This window comes from Cavia porcellus, unplaced genomic scaffold (assembly GCF_034190915.1).
Source record: "Cavia porcellus strain 051 isolate PalLab524CR breed Dunkin Hartley unplaced genomic scaffold, mCavPor4.1 scaffold_9, whole genome shotgun sequence".
Taxonomy (NCBI): domain Eukaryota; kingdom Metazoa; phylum Chordata; class Mammalia; order Rodentia; family Caviidae; genus Cavia; species Cavia porcellus.
In genome coordinates this window covers 60,679,648-60,697,543 of record NW_026947492.1, presented here as the reverse complement: position 1 = coordinate 60,697,543, position 17,896 = coordinate 60,679,648, and the positions used below count along the sequence as shown (strand labels likewise).

General features: G+C 39.7%; 1 protein-coding gene across 2 annotated transcripts in view; it reads left to right on the top strand.

Annotated features, from left to right (window-relative positions):
* Positions 1-6,447: 6,447 nt before the first annotated feature.
* Positions 6,448-17,896, top strand: part of Pold3 (DNA polymerase delta 3, accessory subunit) — a 47,144-nt gene continuing 35,695 nt past the window's right edge. The window contains exons 1-2 of one of the 2 annotated variants that reach the window (XM_003463400.5): positions 6,448-6,649; positions 7,922-7,977. In XM_003463400.5, coding sequence (XP_003463448.1) covers positions 6,590-6,649; positions 7,922-7,977 — 116 coding nt within the window. In that variant the 5' untranslated portion in view covers positions 6,448-6,589. Of the gene's footprint in view, positions 6,650-6,840; positions 7,117-7,921; positions 7,978-17,896 lie in introns of those variants that run through there. The other variant, XM_013145296.3, reaches the window with a different exon arrangement.

Sequence of the window (17,896 nt, the reverse complement as noted above, 5' to 3'; positions counted from 1 at the left end):
GTAGTTTTCTTACAAATATAATTTTTTTAATCTTTTTGAGATAGGGTCTTGCTCTGCAGTTCAGGCTGGCCCTGAGATTACTTTGTAGCCCAGGTAAGCCTTGAACTCGCAATGATCCTCCTGCATCAGCCTCTTGAGTGCTGGGATTACAGGTGTGCACCACCGTACCAAGCTTTAAGTATAAAATTATGATTTTTCTCTCCTTTCTAACTATCTTTAATTCTCTGTCCTATTTCAGCAACCCCTCCCCTACACTTATTCTTAAGGGATGCCAATGGGTCAGATGGCCGTCTCAGGCTGCATGGGGGCAATAACTCTACCTAGCCAGGGATCAAAAGTCTCCCTCCGACTGATTTAAAGGAGACAAGACAAGATGGGTTTTGTTGTTTGAGGACTCATCACCCTTTGATATTCCATAGGTCTTGGTTTTAGAAATATCATTCTGGACTGACATAAGAGATAAACTGGGGCAGGACAAAGTAGATTGGAACAGAGAGGAAACTAGAGTAGGTAAGGATGAGCATGGATTTCTTTCTTAAGCAGAAACACAATTTAAATAAACAAAAAAAGACTGATGATAAAAGGCCTGAAGTAGGATAGGTACCAGGAAGCTGGAGATGTGATGGAGACATCCCCCAAAGGAAAGAGGAAGAAGAAAGGAGAGAATTCCTTTGGGCTGTCTACCATGTGAGTTTGTATATCGCTGTAAAATCTTGGAAGAAAATATTGAAAGATAAGACCCTTCATTTAGCTCACAGTATCAGTAGTGCCTGTTACAGCTCTGTGTATGAAGGTAGTATGCGCAGTGTTCAAAGCCTCCTTCTGGGGCCTCCGAGAGCAGCATGCCTTTCAGTTCTTGAGCCAAGTTAGACTCCAGGCTAGGTCCTAACTTTTGTTCCAAAAAGGTCACCCTCTCCCTCACTTCTGATCACTGAGCCTTTGAAGGGAGCTGGATTTTCCCAGTTAGCTTATCAATAATGCTCACGCTGATAACAGACTATATAACAATTCAAGGGAATGAAAAGTAGACAACACCTTCCACAAACAATATTCTGTAGCTCAACAAAAGGGATTATAGAGCAGAACAATATTTAATTGAGTTTCATCCATCCATTCTTTCAGTTATCAGTCAACAAATATTTGCTAAGGTCCTGCCCTAGGCCAGGGGTGGCCAAGTCAAGGGGCTGGGGATCCAAGCATGAAAAGACCCGTGAAGAAGTCTTATTCCATGGGAACTGAGGCTCTACTGCATACCATCTTCCTGCAGGTGCAAGCCTTCAGTTCCTCTAGTTGGAAGTGGCCCCAGGATGCCAGTCATGCCTGTTTCTAAGACAAACACCCCCCATTTCTCCTCCTCTTACTGCTTAGGCAGATTTTATGAACATCATAAAATACTTGTGATACTGTCCACCTCTCCATGTCCACATGGCTAACTGGCCAGGTTGTCTGCACTGTCTTCACCTCTTCTTGCTCTTCCTCGTTTCTTCATCACCAAACTGGCTAATGCACCTCACACTTCTTTGGATAATGCCATCAGAAGCCTCTTAACTGTCAAATCCAGTGCATTGCTTTCAATCCCTACCTGCCTTTTGGGGGAGGCATTGACACAGTGATAATCCCTTCAAACTCACCTCCTATTTTCCTCATTGAGTATTCCAGGGCTCTCTCTTCCTGTCAGTCCCTTTTTATACAATTGCTCCTTTGTAATCTCTTTAACTCCTGGTGTTTCCTGGGAGTCTCCTTTTAGCTCTATCCCTGGGAATCCTATAGTTATGATCTATAAACTTTCATCTTAGTACAGATATATCCTACAGCCCATTGGATGACCCAGCCATTGGATGTCCCAGCCCACTGGCTACCCCTGCTCATAACTGTTGACTTACTTGTTCCCAGCCTGTACCATATATGTCTTGAATTCTATTGTATGAATGAATACTTTTCCAAGAGGAACTTGTCCTTTGGCTACTCAGGCTCTTGAACAAGATCTTGATAATCTGAGGGGGCTTTTTGGTAGCAGGACTCGAACTCAGGACCTGACGCTTGCCAGGCAGGCGCTTTGCCACTGAGCTATATCCCTGGCCAGAGATTTTTTTCTTAAATTGAAACAAGCTGATTAAGTGAGATCCAGCCATTTAAGAAAATAAAACATAGAATTTATTTTTTAAATAAATTTTTTAAAATGTGAAGCTCTTAAAATGTGAAGTTTTTAGAAATGTGAAGTCAGGGGCTGGGAATTTAGCTCAGCGGCATAAGCACCTGCCTTGCAAGCAGGCAGTCGTGAGTTCAATTCCCGGTACCGATAAAAAAAAAAAGTGAAGTTGGCAATGGAGGTGGAGAAAGAAGGAACTGCAGGTAAGCTAAAGAAGAGAACAGAATAGTTATGTGGAAGGAAGCAGTGATGTCAAGTGAGACAAGGAAGCAAAGGGAGCCACCCTCACCAACAAGGCAGTGCAAAGTCTTTGGCCTTTTTTACTGGATACTCAAGCGAAGCCTCCGTGGCATTTCCGTAGGAAGCTGGTATCCTGGGACTAAAAAGCAGTGGTCTTTGAGCGGACTATCATATGCTTCTTTTTAGCCCAGAACATCAACATTTGAAGATTTCAGAAATGATATGCTTAATGTAACACATTTTATAAGCAGTTTCCAATTACCTTCTATTTTACTGTTACTACTCTAAAGCACCTCCAAAACTTCAAAGAAAGAAAGAAAGACACAAAGAATACAAAGATGGAGATGAGGCCCCCCTACTTTTTTTCTATATATCTAAGGTTGCAAAAGTAGGAATGTGAACTTCTGCTGATTGATCTGAGAAATATACAGGCTGGGCGTGTAGGTGTGACATAAAGGAGCCAGTATGTGAGTATCTGTTTGGCTTGCCCACTTAGATGTGATAACTCAGGGGTTTTACTTTGATTTCTGTAGAACTGATAAGGTGCTTTAGGACAAGCACCTGGAGGCTTATCGCACTGTCTCTTGGGCTCCTGCCTCCCCAGTTGTCAGGAGGTTGATGTGTCCTGGCCTTGGCAGCCGTGCATTCCACAGGACAGTCTCTACAAGATACATGTGTTCTCATAAAACAACTTTTTAACAAAGAAGAAACACAGGCTCCTTCTGTGTTGTTAAAAAGCTGTAACAAAGACAGCACTCCAAGTTTATTTCTCATATATCTTGCCTAAAGTGAAAGGACATGATGGTCTAGCCTTAGATACTCAAGTCCAAAGTTAGAAAACCCTGTTTTCTCTGCATTCACTATGAGAGAATCACTGGTGTCACGAGAATACGAAGGAGATGACTAACCCAGCCTGAAAATGAGACAGTTAACTCTCTAAGAACCATGTGTTCTTTTCAGTTACATAGGGCCTAACTATACAGGAGGCCTTTAACAATGCATTGAAAGAGTGAGTGGTCTACTAGCTTTGTGTCAATGAGTCTGTTAGATTCACTGCTGCCAATCATTATGTGGGGATGAATAAGGCAAAAAGGAAGGTCAGACTGGTATTTTTCATGCCAAACATGAGTTATTTTTGAGATGTGGAGGCTAAAGGATGTTGATCCATGGTGCCTACTCTTGGTGTCCCCAACAGTTTTGTCTGGCCTCCACTGGTTTAGCAAATTCTTATGTTGATTGCTCGCTTTGTTTTCCGGAGAACTTCTATGTCCTCACCATGAGGTACTTATATTAAATCTCATCCTTAATTAATAAATAAGGAATGAGATTTTTGTTTGTTTTTAAAGAGGCATTGAAGAATGGGCATCGTGGTACATGCGTGTAATCCCAGCACTTGGGAAAGCTGAGACAGTAGGATTGCTACAAGTTTGGGCTATGAATTGAGTTGGCAATTCAAGCCTGGGCTGTGAATTGAGTTCAAGGCCAGCCTGAACTGCATAGCAAAACCCTGTCTACAAACAAACAAACCATTTAAGGTATAAAGTTGGAATGGTAGTTCTATTTAGTTTTGGATTTGGTTTTTATGTTTCAAACAGGAATTAATTTTACATTGTTAAGTTCTCTACTAGTTTTTAAAATGTGTATGTTTCTTTTTCTGATTGTAAAGTGATAGATTGCAAAAATTCAAGCATGAATAAGAATGCAATAGAGATAATAAAAGTCAGACAAATTTTGTCACCTAATAAGCACAATGTTGACAATGTAGGAGTTATTTAGGGGCTTATCCGGAATCCAGCTCAGGACCTCATGCTTGCCAGGCAGGTACTGTGCCACTAAGTTAAATCCTCAGCCCAGAACATGAGTTTTTGTGGTGTACTAGGGCTGGAAAAACATCACTACTTACTACCTACATGGTCTGTGGCAAATTATTTAACTTTACTGTACTCCAATTTCTTTATTTTAAAATAGAGATGATGTCTAAAGCTATACAGTAGATAACAGTATTTACTTGATGTTTCAAAGATTAAATTGAGAATATTTAAGTAAAAGATTTGACATTGCACCTGCACCTCCATGAATGATAAATAATAGTGAATATATTTCAGGTCTCTTTGCTTTCCACTTAAATCTCACTGCCTTGGGGGCTGGGGATTTAGCTCAGCGGCATAAGCGCCTGCCTTGCAAGCAGGCAGTCGTGAGTTCGATCCTCGGTACCGATAAAAAGGAAAAAGACAAAAAACAAAACAAAACAAAAAAATCTCACTGCCTTTAGTGTAATTGAACTTGTCAATAATAAACATCTATTGAGAACTTATTAAATGCTGATGTATATTATAAAGAGGGTAATTCTAGAATACTATTTAGCTACTTGTTTAAACAAACCTTATCCTGGAACCTATATGGATTTGTTTCTTATTTCTACTTCTCATTAACAATATAAAATTTATGCCAAATTTGGACCTCTTTTTTGTGAAGGGAAATAGAATTTAACAGTGTTGTCTGAGAGTTAAATGAGTCACTCATTTAGGTACCTACTCATTCAGAAGCAAGGTACTCATAATGTGGTAGGCGCTCAACAAATAATAGCTGTTATTATCTAAGGAATGCACGCAAACTAAAAGATCTTCTTCATCTATGATTTATGACAGTAAATGTACCAAGGGATAGTTCTTTAACCTAAATTCAGGCTATTCAGTAATTATATAGATAAGGCACTAATCTCCTGGTTGCAGTCCTAGGTTTATTTACTACCTTTGATTCTCTCCTAAACCAACACAATTCACTTGTAGGGTTGTTATAAGGATTAAATGAAGTATCACTCTCAAAGCACCTGCTATAATGTGCCTGTTACATAATGTAATTGCCAACTGTTATTAATTTTATTGTGGATGAGTACAGTGTGAAGGCATAAGTAATTATTTCAATTATAATTCTGACCAAATTGAATCGTTTGACTTGTCATTTGCCTGCTCTTTCTCCCAGTCTTGCATATCTCAATCAAGGGCATCATCGCTTACCACCATCCCTCTCTTAAATACATCCATGAGAATGTAAGCTTTGTATTATTGATCACACTGTATTCCCAGTGCCCCAGAATCCATAATGATGTCTGGCCTTTGGTAGGCTTTTTGCTACCTTTGTCTTGAATGAATAAATATAGCAAAAAACCCCACCACTTTGAAGTAGGTCCTATTATTATTCCCATTTTATAGATGAGGATCTAAGTTCACACAAGCAGGAAAACTAGGATTCAAATCCAGGCAATCTACCTCCAGAGCCTATTTGCTTATCCATTATGTTATGGTATTGAACTACAATGGCTTCTGCTGAAGGTAATTATTAAGGGGTTTTTGTTTTCTTTATATTTTGGTGGTGTTAGAAGAGCTTGGTTGAAATTCCTCACTATGAAAATTTTCCTTTAAGTTTCCTAAGAATGAAGTTCACGTACCTCTTCACACAGCCTCGTAGGACAGCACAACTTGCTTTCTTCCAAGTCTCTTCTCCTAATTGGCCTCTTTCCCCAACATTCCAGTCCCTATAATGAACTTTTTCTTCTCGGCCAATGTTTTTATCTCTATCTAAAACACTCCCTGTGAGAAATTTATCATCTGAAGGATTCTAATAGGCAGTGCTTTACCCCAGTCTCCTAAAATTACTTGTCTTTATTGTCCACTGTTGTGCCCTTAATGCCCAAAACAGAATTGGTACTTCACAACTTCTTGTTGACAAAGGTATCAAACGGCAATATTTTTTTGTCTGGTGTTGAGGAGCGAACCCGAGACCTAGCTAGTGCACACTAGGCAAGCACGGTAAAACTGATCGACACAGCACACCAGCAAGGATTATTTTATCAATTTGCAAGTGGAAAAATTGTGGCTACTACAACTGAAACATTTGGTTCTGAGTCCGTTTTTAAGTGGTAGAAATGAGAATTTGGAAGCCTGGATCTCATATACAGTCCTCCGGGTTCACGGCAGCTCTCCTATCCCTTCATTTCCGGTTTACTCTTCCTAGCTCCACCTACTTAGGCCTGCGCCGTTCCCGTGCCTAGTTTGACCCTCTAAAGGCCGCCGTAGCGCGTCGCCTCTGTTGCTGTGGGAAACTACCTAGGACCTAGGAGGGAGCAAAGTCTTTTCCCGCCGGCGGGAGCTCTGGTTGAAACGGGGGCTCAGAGCTGGCGGCACCCATCGCTGCAGCACCATGGCAGACCAGCTTTATCTAGAAAATATAGACGAATTCGTTACGGACCAGAACAAGATCGTGAGGAGCTAGGACTGGGGAATGTGGGCGTGCGAGTGGGGTCCTGGGCTGGGCCAGGGCATTGGCGGCCGCGACCCCCAGTGCTTGCGGCCTCCTGAGACTGGAGGAGGGGAGGCAGGGCATCACTTGTAGTACGTCGGCCGACCGAGCATTAGCTGGGGAGGTAGTTCTTGCGCTTGTTAAATCCGTGTGCCTTGTCTGGGCATGTTGGGTACTCTGCACCCAGCACCTTGGAGCTCAGCTGGGGTGGGAGGGGCATTAAAGAGTCTCTGTGAGGCCGCCCAACACCCTACGTCTCTCTGTTACCGTCTAAAGTCCCAAATTACAGTTGAGGAAATTGTGTTTTATCCACGTTAAAGTGACAAGTTGTTTAACCTCCAGTCAGACAGCTTCCTCTTCCTGGAAATTCAAATAGAGGCTGATCCTACCTCTCGGAGTTGGTATAAAGATCACGTGGGGCTGTGAATGTGAGCGCGTTTTTAAAGACTGTGGTGATTAACTGCCTTTAAGCCGAGACAATTTGGATACACATTGTATTTAGTCTTTACTGTGAGCCTTCTCTTCCACTGCCCAGGTCGGTGGTAGTATCCCTGGAAGAAGAAGTTGTAGCAGACGGGCCAAATAACTTGTTTACTTAAAGTTAGTAAGGGATAAGTAGTTCTCAATTGTACTTGTCTCTTCCACCAACACTACACTTACTGCCTTTGTCTGACCTTTATTAGTGTCAGATTGTTGGAACTTTAGCATTTAGAATTGGAAGAGACTTAGAGAACAGGTATACTGGGTCAAGGAAGCATGAAAACTTGATGGTAGCAGTTCCCAATCTAATTCTTGATAAAACATTAATCTACTTCATTCTTTTTCTGATCCCTACACCATCTGTGACCTTTAACATTGGTATGGCTGCAGCTTTGAGCTTTAAGAGTCACATACTTAAAAGTAATCTAATTTTAGGATGGTTTTGGGTTGTGGTTCTTTGAAAGACTGTGAAATGTATAAGTAAAATAAGGATTGTGAGGAAAATGAGTTTTTTTGATATTCAGCCTGCACTTTTAGTTACTTTTTCAGTAGTCAGGCCATGAAACAGACTTTAGGTATTTGTAAGATAAATATCTTGTTCCACCTACCCGGATAGAAATGGTTCTAAAATGCAGTGGCATCTATTGTAATTTGTAAAGCATAATCATCAAAGTGTAGGAATGTTTACGAGTGGGTCGTGGTACTGATGAATAGTCATTTAATAAAACATTTTTAAAAATGCTGCTTTTTCAGGTGACCTACAAGTGGCTGAGCTATACACTAGGGGTTCATGTTAACCAGGCCAAACAGTAAGTCCAGTTTCCTTCCAATTTTAATGACATTGAAATTTTTTGTTTTATTTTTGTTTCAAATTACAGTATACATAACCACTACATTAGAACTGATTTTTTCTGGGTAAATGGGAGAGAATATTATTTTTACTACCTTTGTGTCTTTCTAGAGTAGTAGCCCTATCTACAAATACATGCTGATAAATTTACTGGCTATATTTGCAGCCTTGGCTTCTAGTTAACATCACTTCATCATTTCCAAATGTATTAAATGGGCTAGTGAATTCTGTTTATAGCTCAAGTTTACATGTCCTGTTATCTTACATCTTCACTGTATTTCCAGATGTGCTTTTTAGGCCTTTCTTTGGGTATTAGTAAAGTACTTCCAGAATGAGGTCAACAGGTGTTTGACACAAGCTGTGTGACAGTGTAAACAGCAGAACCATTTAAGTAAAACTAAAAAAGAGAATGCTTGGGATACTGAAGTATACTGCCCATGAATTTTAAGATATCACTTTTCCTTTCTGAAAATAGTGGTCAAACTTGAAGCCAAGAGGGAAAAGGCTTTTGAATTAACTTTAGATTTTTTGACCTGCAGAGGTGCAAATATTGCCTATGTCACAAGGGAAGGTATAGTTGAACCAAAGAAGTGCACATAAATTGGGTTAAGTCCACATTTAGTGACCTAAGTAAATGGTCTGGTTTTTATTTATTCCTTAAGAGGAAGGAAGTTTGAAGAACTTAACTCTGATCTCTAGAAGAGGCTAATTTGGCTTTGTTTTGGTTAACGTTGGACAAATCTAGGAGACCATCTTTGGCTGTAATGTTTAAGCTTTCAAGACCTAAAGCTGTTAGCATGGGGATGAATTTGGTTTTGACTGAGATTGCTTGAGACCACTCCAGGCCCAAACCCAAGAGTTTCAGTAACTTTGGGAATAAACATCTAGGAAAGTATTGTTCACTCTGGGTATGGGCATTTAAATATGAAATGAAGAAACTCCTTTTGGAATTTAAAGGTGCAGATTAAACACTGAAGTTCCCAGAAGATGCCTGTACTTTTACTTTACTAACCTGGTTATATAAAATTTTTATGGCCTTAACATGCTGTCTAGTTCTTGCATTATTCTATACTGCTCTTCATCTCATTTATTATTTTCTCATATTTTCTGTTATTCAAATACAGCTCACCCTGGAATCTTTTTGCCATTTTATCTGCCTGAGCTGCTGCTTTTCCTAAACTGCTGCTTCTCTTCATCCTTTAGGTTTTAGTTCAAATTTTACATGTCATAGCAAGCCTTCCCTAATGCTCTATTTAAATTTCACCATCCTTCCCTAACTATATCATAGGATTCTGTTAGTTTCTTTCATAAAATTAAAAAATAGATTTGTCAAGATAAATGTACATACCATATAGTTCACCCATTGTAAAGGGTATAATTTAATGATTGTTAGTATATTCCAAGTTGTACAGCGGTTATCACAAACAATTTTATAGTATTTTGGTTAACCCACAAAAAATCATGCCCATTAACAGTCACATTCCCAACCTCTAGCCTTCATCCATCCTACCCCAGCCCTAAATAACCACTAGTCTTTCTGTCTACAGATTCATCCTTTCTGGACATTTCATATAACTAAAATCATATCATAGTCTTTCATGTCTATTTTCTTTTATTTACGATAATGTTATCAAGGCTTATCCAGGTGGTAGCACGCTTCAGTACTTGATTCCTTTTTATGTCTGAATAATACCCCATTAAATAATATATTAGTCCTACTTCTGTGACTACCATAAATATAAACAGGGTGACTTAAGAGTTCAGAGAGCTCGTCAAGGAGTTGACAAGCATGCTGCCTCTCAAATCTGTGAGAATGAGTTCTTCTTTATCTTTGTCCACTCTGTGGTAGTTGCTGACGTTCTTTAGCATTTCTTGCTTTGTAGCTGTGTAACACCAGCCTCTGCCTTTGTTGTCACATAGTATTCTCCTTGTGTGTCTGTATTTTCAGATAGCTATTTTCTTGTAAGGACTCTGTACTGGATTAGGAGCCCACGTTAGAGTATGACCTTGTCATAACTTCAGTAACCCTCTTTTCATAAAGGTCACATTTTAAGGATTGGTGAGTGTTACATGGATATACCAAATTTTATCTATTCATCTATTGATGATTATTTGGATTGTTTCTATTATGAATAATGCTATGAACGTTTGTGTACAAGTGTTAGTATGAACATATGTTTTTATTTCTGTTGTATATAATACCTAGGATGGGACTTGCTGGTTTATATGGTACCTCGTGTTTAACATTTTGAGGAACTGACAGACTAATTTTCAGAGTGATGACATCTTAATAATTTCTTCAACATATGAGGAATCAAATTTCTTCACATTTTTGTCAACACTTTTTATTACATCTTTGGTCTTTAGAGTAAATGTGAAATGATTTTGATTTGGTTTGTATTTTTTTATAAAATATTAAACATATTTTCATGTTTCATTGTCCATTTGTATGTCTTTGGAGAAATAGTTACCAAAACATTGTCCATTTTTTTTTTTTTATTGGATTAGCTTTACTGTTGAGTTTTAAGAGTTCTTTATATATTCTGGATATAAGACTGATCAAATAATGATTTGTAAAAACTTTCTCCCATTCTGTAGATTTTGTACTTTTTTTTTTCCTCTCCCTGCCTTTTTTTTTTTTGTCTTTTTGAAACAGGATTTTACTATGTAGGCTGGCCTTGAACTTACTTTGCAGCTCTAGCTGGCCTTGAACGTGCAGCAGTCCTCCTGCTTCAGCCTCCCAAATGTTGAGATTACTGGCATGCCCCTCTTCTTCCACACCCCATTCCGAGTATTGGAAATTGAACCCGGTAGTGAGTTATATCCTCAGCCCCTCTTTTGTATTTTTATTTTGAGGCAGACCTCGCTTAATTTTTGCAGGCTGCATTTGAACTTGTGATCCTCCTGCCTTAGCCTCCTGTGTGTTTTTGTTTTGTTTTGTTTTAGTTTTTTTTTTGGCACCAGAGATCAAACTCACGACCTCACACTTGCCAGGCAGGCACTTACACTGCTGAGCCAAATCTGGCCCTTTTAGTCTCATAAAGTATTGGGATTACAGGTACTTGCCACCTCATACAACTGTGTTTATACTTTCTTTTGTATTTGTTTCCCTTAAAAATCATTCTTTTGAATTCTTTGTCAAGCAACTTGTGCTTTCTTGATGGTGTTCTTTGAAGCATAGACATTTTTATTATTGACAAAGTCATTTTTTTCTTTTGTTGATTGTGGTTTTTTTTTTTTTAGACAGAGTCTCACTATGCAGTTCAGGCTGGCCTTGAGCTCACTTTATAGCAGAGGCTGATCTTGAACTCAACAGCAGTCCTCTTGCCTTGGCCTCCCAAGTGCTGGGATTACAGATATGTACCACCGCGCCTGGCTTTTTTTGTTTGTTTGTTTAATTTTTTGAGACAGGTCTCACTGTATATTCTAGGATGATCTTAAACTCATGATGTAGCCCAGGCTGGCCTCAAACTCATGGCATTATGTAAGTTTTCTACAGATCATGTGCTTATTAACCTAAAACATGCTTTATTCCTTACAATAAGATTAGACAAGCTTGATGTGTTGGTACATGCAGGTAAACTCAGTACTTGGGAGGCTAAGGCAGAAAGATTGTAAGTTGAAGACCAGCTAGACTATATAGCAAGATCGCATCTCAAAAAACCAGAGAGGGTAAAGAATACACTAGAACTTTCAGATTAGATGTTTGATTTTTGAGGGGGATGGGTTGAATTCATGGCCTCATGCTTGCCAGGCAGGTACTTGTGCCATTGAGGTAAATCCCCAGTCCCCAGGATTAGATTTTTAAATGAAGCCCTAATGTCTTGACAATGATTTGGAGTTTTTTCTACATGGGGTAAAGAAAGAGCCCAACTTCATTCTTGTACATGTGGGTATATTAGTTAGCTTTTCGTTACTGTGAGCAGAATACCTACAAACGCAGTTTAAAGGAGAAAAAGTGTATCTTGGCCCATCAGAAGTTTCAGTCTATGGTGGCTAGCGCCAAGGTAAAAACAGCATGGTGGAAGAAAGCTGCTCACCTCATGACAACCAGTAAGCAGAGGGAGGAAGGAAAAGCCACAAGAGAGAGGGTTTGGGGACAGGGTATGTCCTTCAGAGGCATACCCCCAGGGATGTGCTTCTTCCATCAGGCCCTTACCTCCTAATAAGTCATTCAGCTATAAACTCATCAATGTGTTAGCCCATTGATGAGGTTTAGTGCCTTCTTCATCCCACCACCTCTCTGGGTCCCACCTCTGAACATGAGACTTTTGGGGGACATTTTAGATCTAAGCTCTAATAGTGGGTATCTAGATGCCCCAGAGCTTTGTAGCTCTTCTTACTGTCTGACACTTTCTTGCTTGTTTTACATGTCTTCTCTACCAGAAGCTCTATAAAGGCGAGTCTTGTTGTAAAAGTTCATTGCTTTCTAGTTACTGTTGGCTGTGTGACAAATCTCAAAATTTAGTAGCTAACAACAACCATTTTTTTGTGCTTATAGATTCTTCTGGCCTGGCATTTGGACAGGGCCTGGTGGGTCAATTCTGTGTTGTCTAGGGCCTTAGCTGGGAAGTCTCAGTGTTTGGAGCCCAGGCATCTATACAGGCATGTGTGTGTGGTGAGGACTTTAACTAGGACTGTTGCCCTGAGTACTTCATGTGGTTTGCCTGTGTGGCCCAGGCTTCCTATCATGATGTCTCCAGGTATTCAGCATGATCTCACACAGCAGCTCAGGGATCTAAAAGCTTGTGCTCCAGGACACAGTTTGGTCACGTGCCCTTTCTGGCTAGCCTCAGAGGTAAGCAGTGAGTCACTAGCCCTCCCAGATTCAGCATGTGGGGCTATATTCTACCTCTTAGTGGAAAAACATCTGAATGGAAGCTGCTGTTTTCAGTCTTGTTTGGAAAATGTAGCATGTCCCACTCATTGTAGCTTCAGGGGATGCCAGGAAATATTTGTCCAGTGAACACAAAACACTGTGATGGGTATTTTGATAATCTTAGAGCTACACCATTTCCTCCCTTGTAGTGCTAGGGGACTCACCTAGGGATTTGTGCATGCTAGGCCAGTGCTCTGTCACTCAGCTACACTCCCAGCTCTCATGCACCCTTTTTTCTTTATTAGTATAATCATTTACCACTCTTGGTACTAAGCACATTGGCCACACGATATTACTGATTTCCTTGGATTTCAATTCTTATTATATTTCCAGCATTATTTTAGGTTCTGTCTTTGACAGACAAGTTACTTCCCTGTATTGGTTTGATTTCAGGTTGTGAAAATCCCTTGGAGAAATAAAATTGGGTTAGAGACTGTACATTCCTTGCTTATTACCTTGCTACTTTACATTATATTCTTCACATCGCAACCAACGATCCTTCTAAAAGTGAGATCACATTACTTTTGCCCAAAATGATGAATTCCTTTCCGAAGAGTCCTTTTGGATCCCACACAGCCATGATTGTCTGACTTCTGTTTCCCTACTATTCTCCTTTATCCTGCCATCCTTTCAGTTCATTAGATCTTGTTGACACTCTTTTCTCAGGACCTTTGTGTTTCCTATTCTTTCTGCAAGGACTACTCTTTCCCAAGAGACCTATTCTGGTGGTTCCCTCTCCTCCCACAGAGGGTGCTCATGAGGCCTTTTGTATCATCTTAGTAAAATTACAAAACTTCACACTCATTCTGTCTTACTTTGATTTTCTCCATAGACTTAACTACCATCTGATATATTTGTGTTTTTTTTTTAATTTTATTTAAGGAGAAAAAGGAAAAAACGCAGAAAAAGGGTACAAGTTATACAGAATTTCAGAAAAAAAATAAACAGTAGGAAATCACTAGTTAATGGATTACATATTGTCATCTTAGAAATATTTGTTCAAGTTACAAAATTAAAGCATATAAAGTAGACATTCAAACAGTGAGACTGCAAACAGTTCTGTTCAATAATTCAACAAAACTCAGTAATATCATTGTCTATCTTATACACTTTAATATACATGCAGTTATACTATTTAGAGCACTTTCTTTTCCTCTCTTTTGTACAATGACTATTACACATTTTGGATTTTATTGCTGCCACAGTTTTTATTACTTTTTTTGGAAGAGAGTAAAACCAAATGTGACATAACAGAACAGAGCCCGTCAAATCCAAAGGGTGGACATAATAGATAATGTAAAAACATAATACAAGGTGATCAACAATGGTTACCTCATGCCTCCCGCTATCTCAAATAGAATTGCCTATATCATCAGTTATAATAAAATTGAACAGAACAGTAAAGAACGAAACCAACAAAACCAAAACATTGGAGACATTACAGGTCTTCAAAAGTAGATAATAGTCAACCAGAATGGGCGTCATAATGAAGCCCATTGTCTTCACAGCTGTTGCCTAAACTTTCGAACCTGGTACTATCAAGCAAAACAGAATAGAGGAACATCAGTCAAAACAAGATGGTGAGAGCAATACAGGGCTTCAAATCAAGTTAATAGAAAATCAGTGTGGGTTACTATAATATATCCTGCTATTTTTTTATTTTTCCTTTAATTAAAAGGATAAAAATAAATAATAAAATGGAGATTGAGATAAAAGAGGGCATAACAACAAAACAGCGCAGATCAAAACATAACCATTTAAGTAAAATAGTGTTTCACCACAAGATAATCCCCACATAAAAGTAGTTACCATATTGTCTCTTTCCTTGAAATCTTTGAGTATAACTTCGTATACTGTAGCATCAAATATATCAAAACAATGTAAAACCATTCAAGAGAATGACAGTACTACAGGGTATTTAGAATCAACTAACAGAAAATGAACAATGGTTTCTGTATAATCTCCTTGTCTATAAGTTTTTGTTTATACTATCACATATAATAAAATCCAGTAAGATACAACATGTTAAGACCTATGGAGACAGAAGAACAAAAGCTTGATGGGACTTTAAAACAAGATGATACTAAATCAGCATTACCTATTATGATGTCGTTTTCTCCAAAATAGCTGTTCCTATCATCCAATCTTCTCTGCCTCATTTCTGTTGAGCTCTTTTTCTGTCATTAGTTGTCAGTTTGTCTTCTTCATTTTGTTTTCTGCTCCATTCATTATGGCCTCTGCCACTATTTCTGGATTCTTGGTATTTTTCTTTTTTAGAATATCCTGCAGTATTCTCTGTAGAGTTGAATTGGTGGTTGCATATTCCCCTAGTTCCTCTTTATCCTGAAAGCACCTTGTTTTTCCATCAATTTCCAGGGATAGTTGTGCAGGATATATCAATCTTGGCTGGAGGTTATTATCTTTCAAAGCTTGAATTATTTCCCCCCACGCTCTTCGTGATTTGATGTTTGTGTCGAGAAGTCTGCTGTAATTCTGATGGGTGTTCCCTTGTAAGTGATCTGTTTCTTGTCTCTGACGGCTTTTAATATTCTGTTCTTATATTGGATTTCTGGAATTTTGATTATTATATGCCTGGGTGTTGTTCTTTTTGGGTTGTAGTTGGCTGGGGTCCTGTATGCTTCATACATCTGAGTATCTTTACCTTTTGCTAAATTAGGAAAATTTTCCTGGATTATTTCTGTGAGTAGCTTTTGTAGTTCATTTGTTTGTGTCCCTACCTCTTCTTTTATGTTTTTAATTCTTAAGTTATAGATCCTTTTATCATCTTCTAGTCCTTGTATTATTGCTGTTTGCTTCTTTTTTTTAAGAAGTTTTTCATTTCATGCTCCCATATTACAAATCTGCCCTCCAGTTCAGATAATCTATCCTTAGTTTCTTTCAAGCTGTTATGCCAGTTTTCGATAGAGTTTTTAATTTCCTGGTAATCTCTTTGGACCTGCTTCATGTATTCTATGTTTTCTCTATTTTCTCCATCAAACAATTCTCCCCTCTTTTTCTGATCTTCCATTCCACCATCTGTTTTTTCTTGGGTGGTGCTTAGCATTTCTCTGACTATTCTGCTTATGTCTTGCTTCAGGTCATTAATAACTTCATTCCTGAACTCGTTTATGAGGCTCTGGAGATAGCGCTTTATGTCTATTGGTGCCGTGTCTGCTATTGCCTGTTTCTCAGGATTGGGGGCCGAGGAGCCTTTCTTGTTGCTCCCTCTTCCCATATTCTTTGTTCCTTATATATGCAAGCGTATATAGGAGGCCCAGCTTCCTTCCTGTCGGCCACAGTCTGATTGAATTGTGCCGGCTAGGTGTTCCCGCTCACTGCAGCGCACAGCGCACCAGGGAGTTACAGACCGGGCAGCCTATGCGAGGCCCGCCCCTCCAGGTCAACCTACTGAAGGCTTCACCGCTAGGATGCACCTCCAGGTGCTGGGACGTGGGTTGTGCTAGCCTACTGGGTCTCAGCCAGCAGCGTCATGTAGGCTAGGCACTGCTCACCAATCCCACTTGAGAGGGGGCTATGTGACTGAAGTCACTACAGTGCCCTGTAGTGACCGGCAAGTCTGCCCGGTCCCAGAATGTGCTCTGTTGGAGCCTCCTAGACCGTGGAAGAGTCTCAGTTTCCCTCACTCACCGCAGGTTGATGCACAGCTCCCCGCCCGTCCCGCTCTCAACTCCATTCACTGATTCCCATTCTCAGAGCTTTCGCGCTTCTCTCTCTCTGCCGAGCCGATTCAGACGCAGCAGCGGCAGCAGAAAACCCAAATTGTGGCTTCCAATGGCGCGGGCTCCAGCTTCCACGCTGAGACTTTATCTGTTCCTGTTATAGCACCAGGATTGTATTCCCAGTTGGTTTCTCTCAGCCCAGTTCGTTCTTGGGTCAGCAGGGTTTATCTCCTCTTGCTTAGGATTCCTCACTCCGCACCATTCCTGGATTCTAAGCTGGGTCTCTGAGAGAGCTTCCATAGCTGCTGCTGTCTGTCTGCCATGTTCTCCCGGAAGTCCTGTGTTTGTTTTTTAAATTGTCTTTTTTCTAGAATGTAATCTAAAAGGGTAGGAACTTTGACTGCTTTGTTTACTGTTCTATCCCTAAGACATAGTAGAACATAAATTAGTTAAAACTGGCAGCATCATAGATAATGAAGGTGGGGGGGGGAGGATGCAATTGACACATGGAATTAAAATAATCTTGAGATTTGGAGGGCATAGAGTCAAGAAAAACTTGAGAGGGGAAGGTGGTGAAGCCTGACAGACTACGGGATAAGGAAAAGGGAAAAATAATGACTCCCAGATTTTTGTCTTGAGCAAATGATGATGTTGTCAGGGATAGAATAAGCTATCGAGATGAATAAAATAGACCAGTGGAGGCGAACACTGTGGCTTGCGTGTTACTATATTTTTCTTTTAAGACAAAAAATTTTAATGTAGAGTTTTTTTCTAAATTAAAATGTTGATATCCAGGTGTAATTGCAGTGTTGGCACTTTGCAATAAATAACTGGGTTTGGGTTGCATTTTGGTGCTGACTCTCTAAAAGGTTTGCCAGCACTAAAATAGACGAACAAGGCCAGCAGGGTGACCAACAACATCCCATGTCCTACATAATCCCTCAGGTCTCGGGAGGAAGTAGAGAAGTCTGTGCCGGAAATAGAGTAGAGATAGGTAGAAGGTAGCAGGGACTTCAGTGAGCATGTTTTGTTTTTTGTTTTCTTTTTTTGTCTTTTTCCTTTTTATCAGTACCAGGGATCGAACTCACGACTGCCTGCTTGCAAGGCAGGTGCTTACGCCGCTGAGCTAAATCCCCAGCCCCAGTGAGCATGATTTTATAGAAGCTAAAAAAGTGAACAACTGTGTGGGTTGAGTTTCTCTTGGAAGTTTTGAGATTTTGGTTGTCTTTGGGAGAAGCATGGTATGTCATGGAAGCTCAGTAAAGGTTTCTTGAATTAAAAACAAATTATGTTTCTTTGATGATGTTAAACTAAATAAT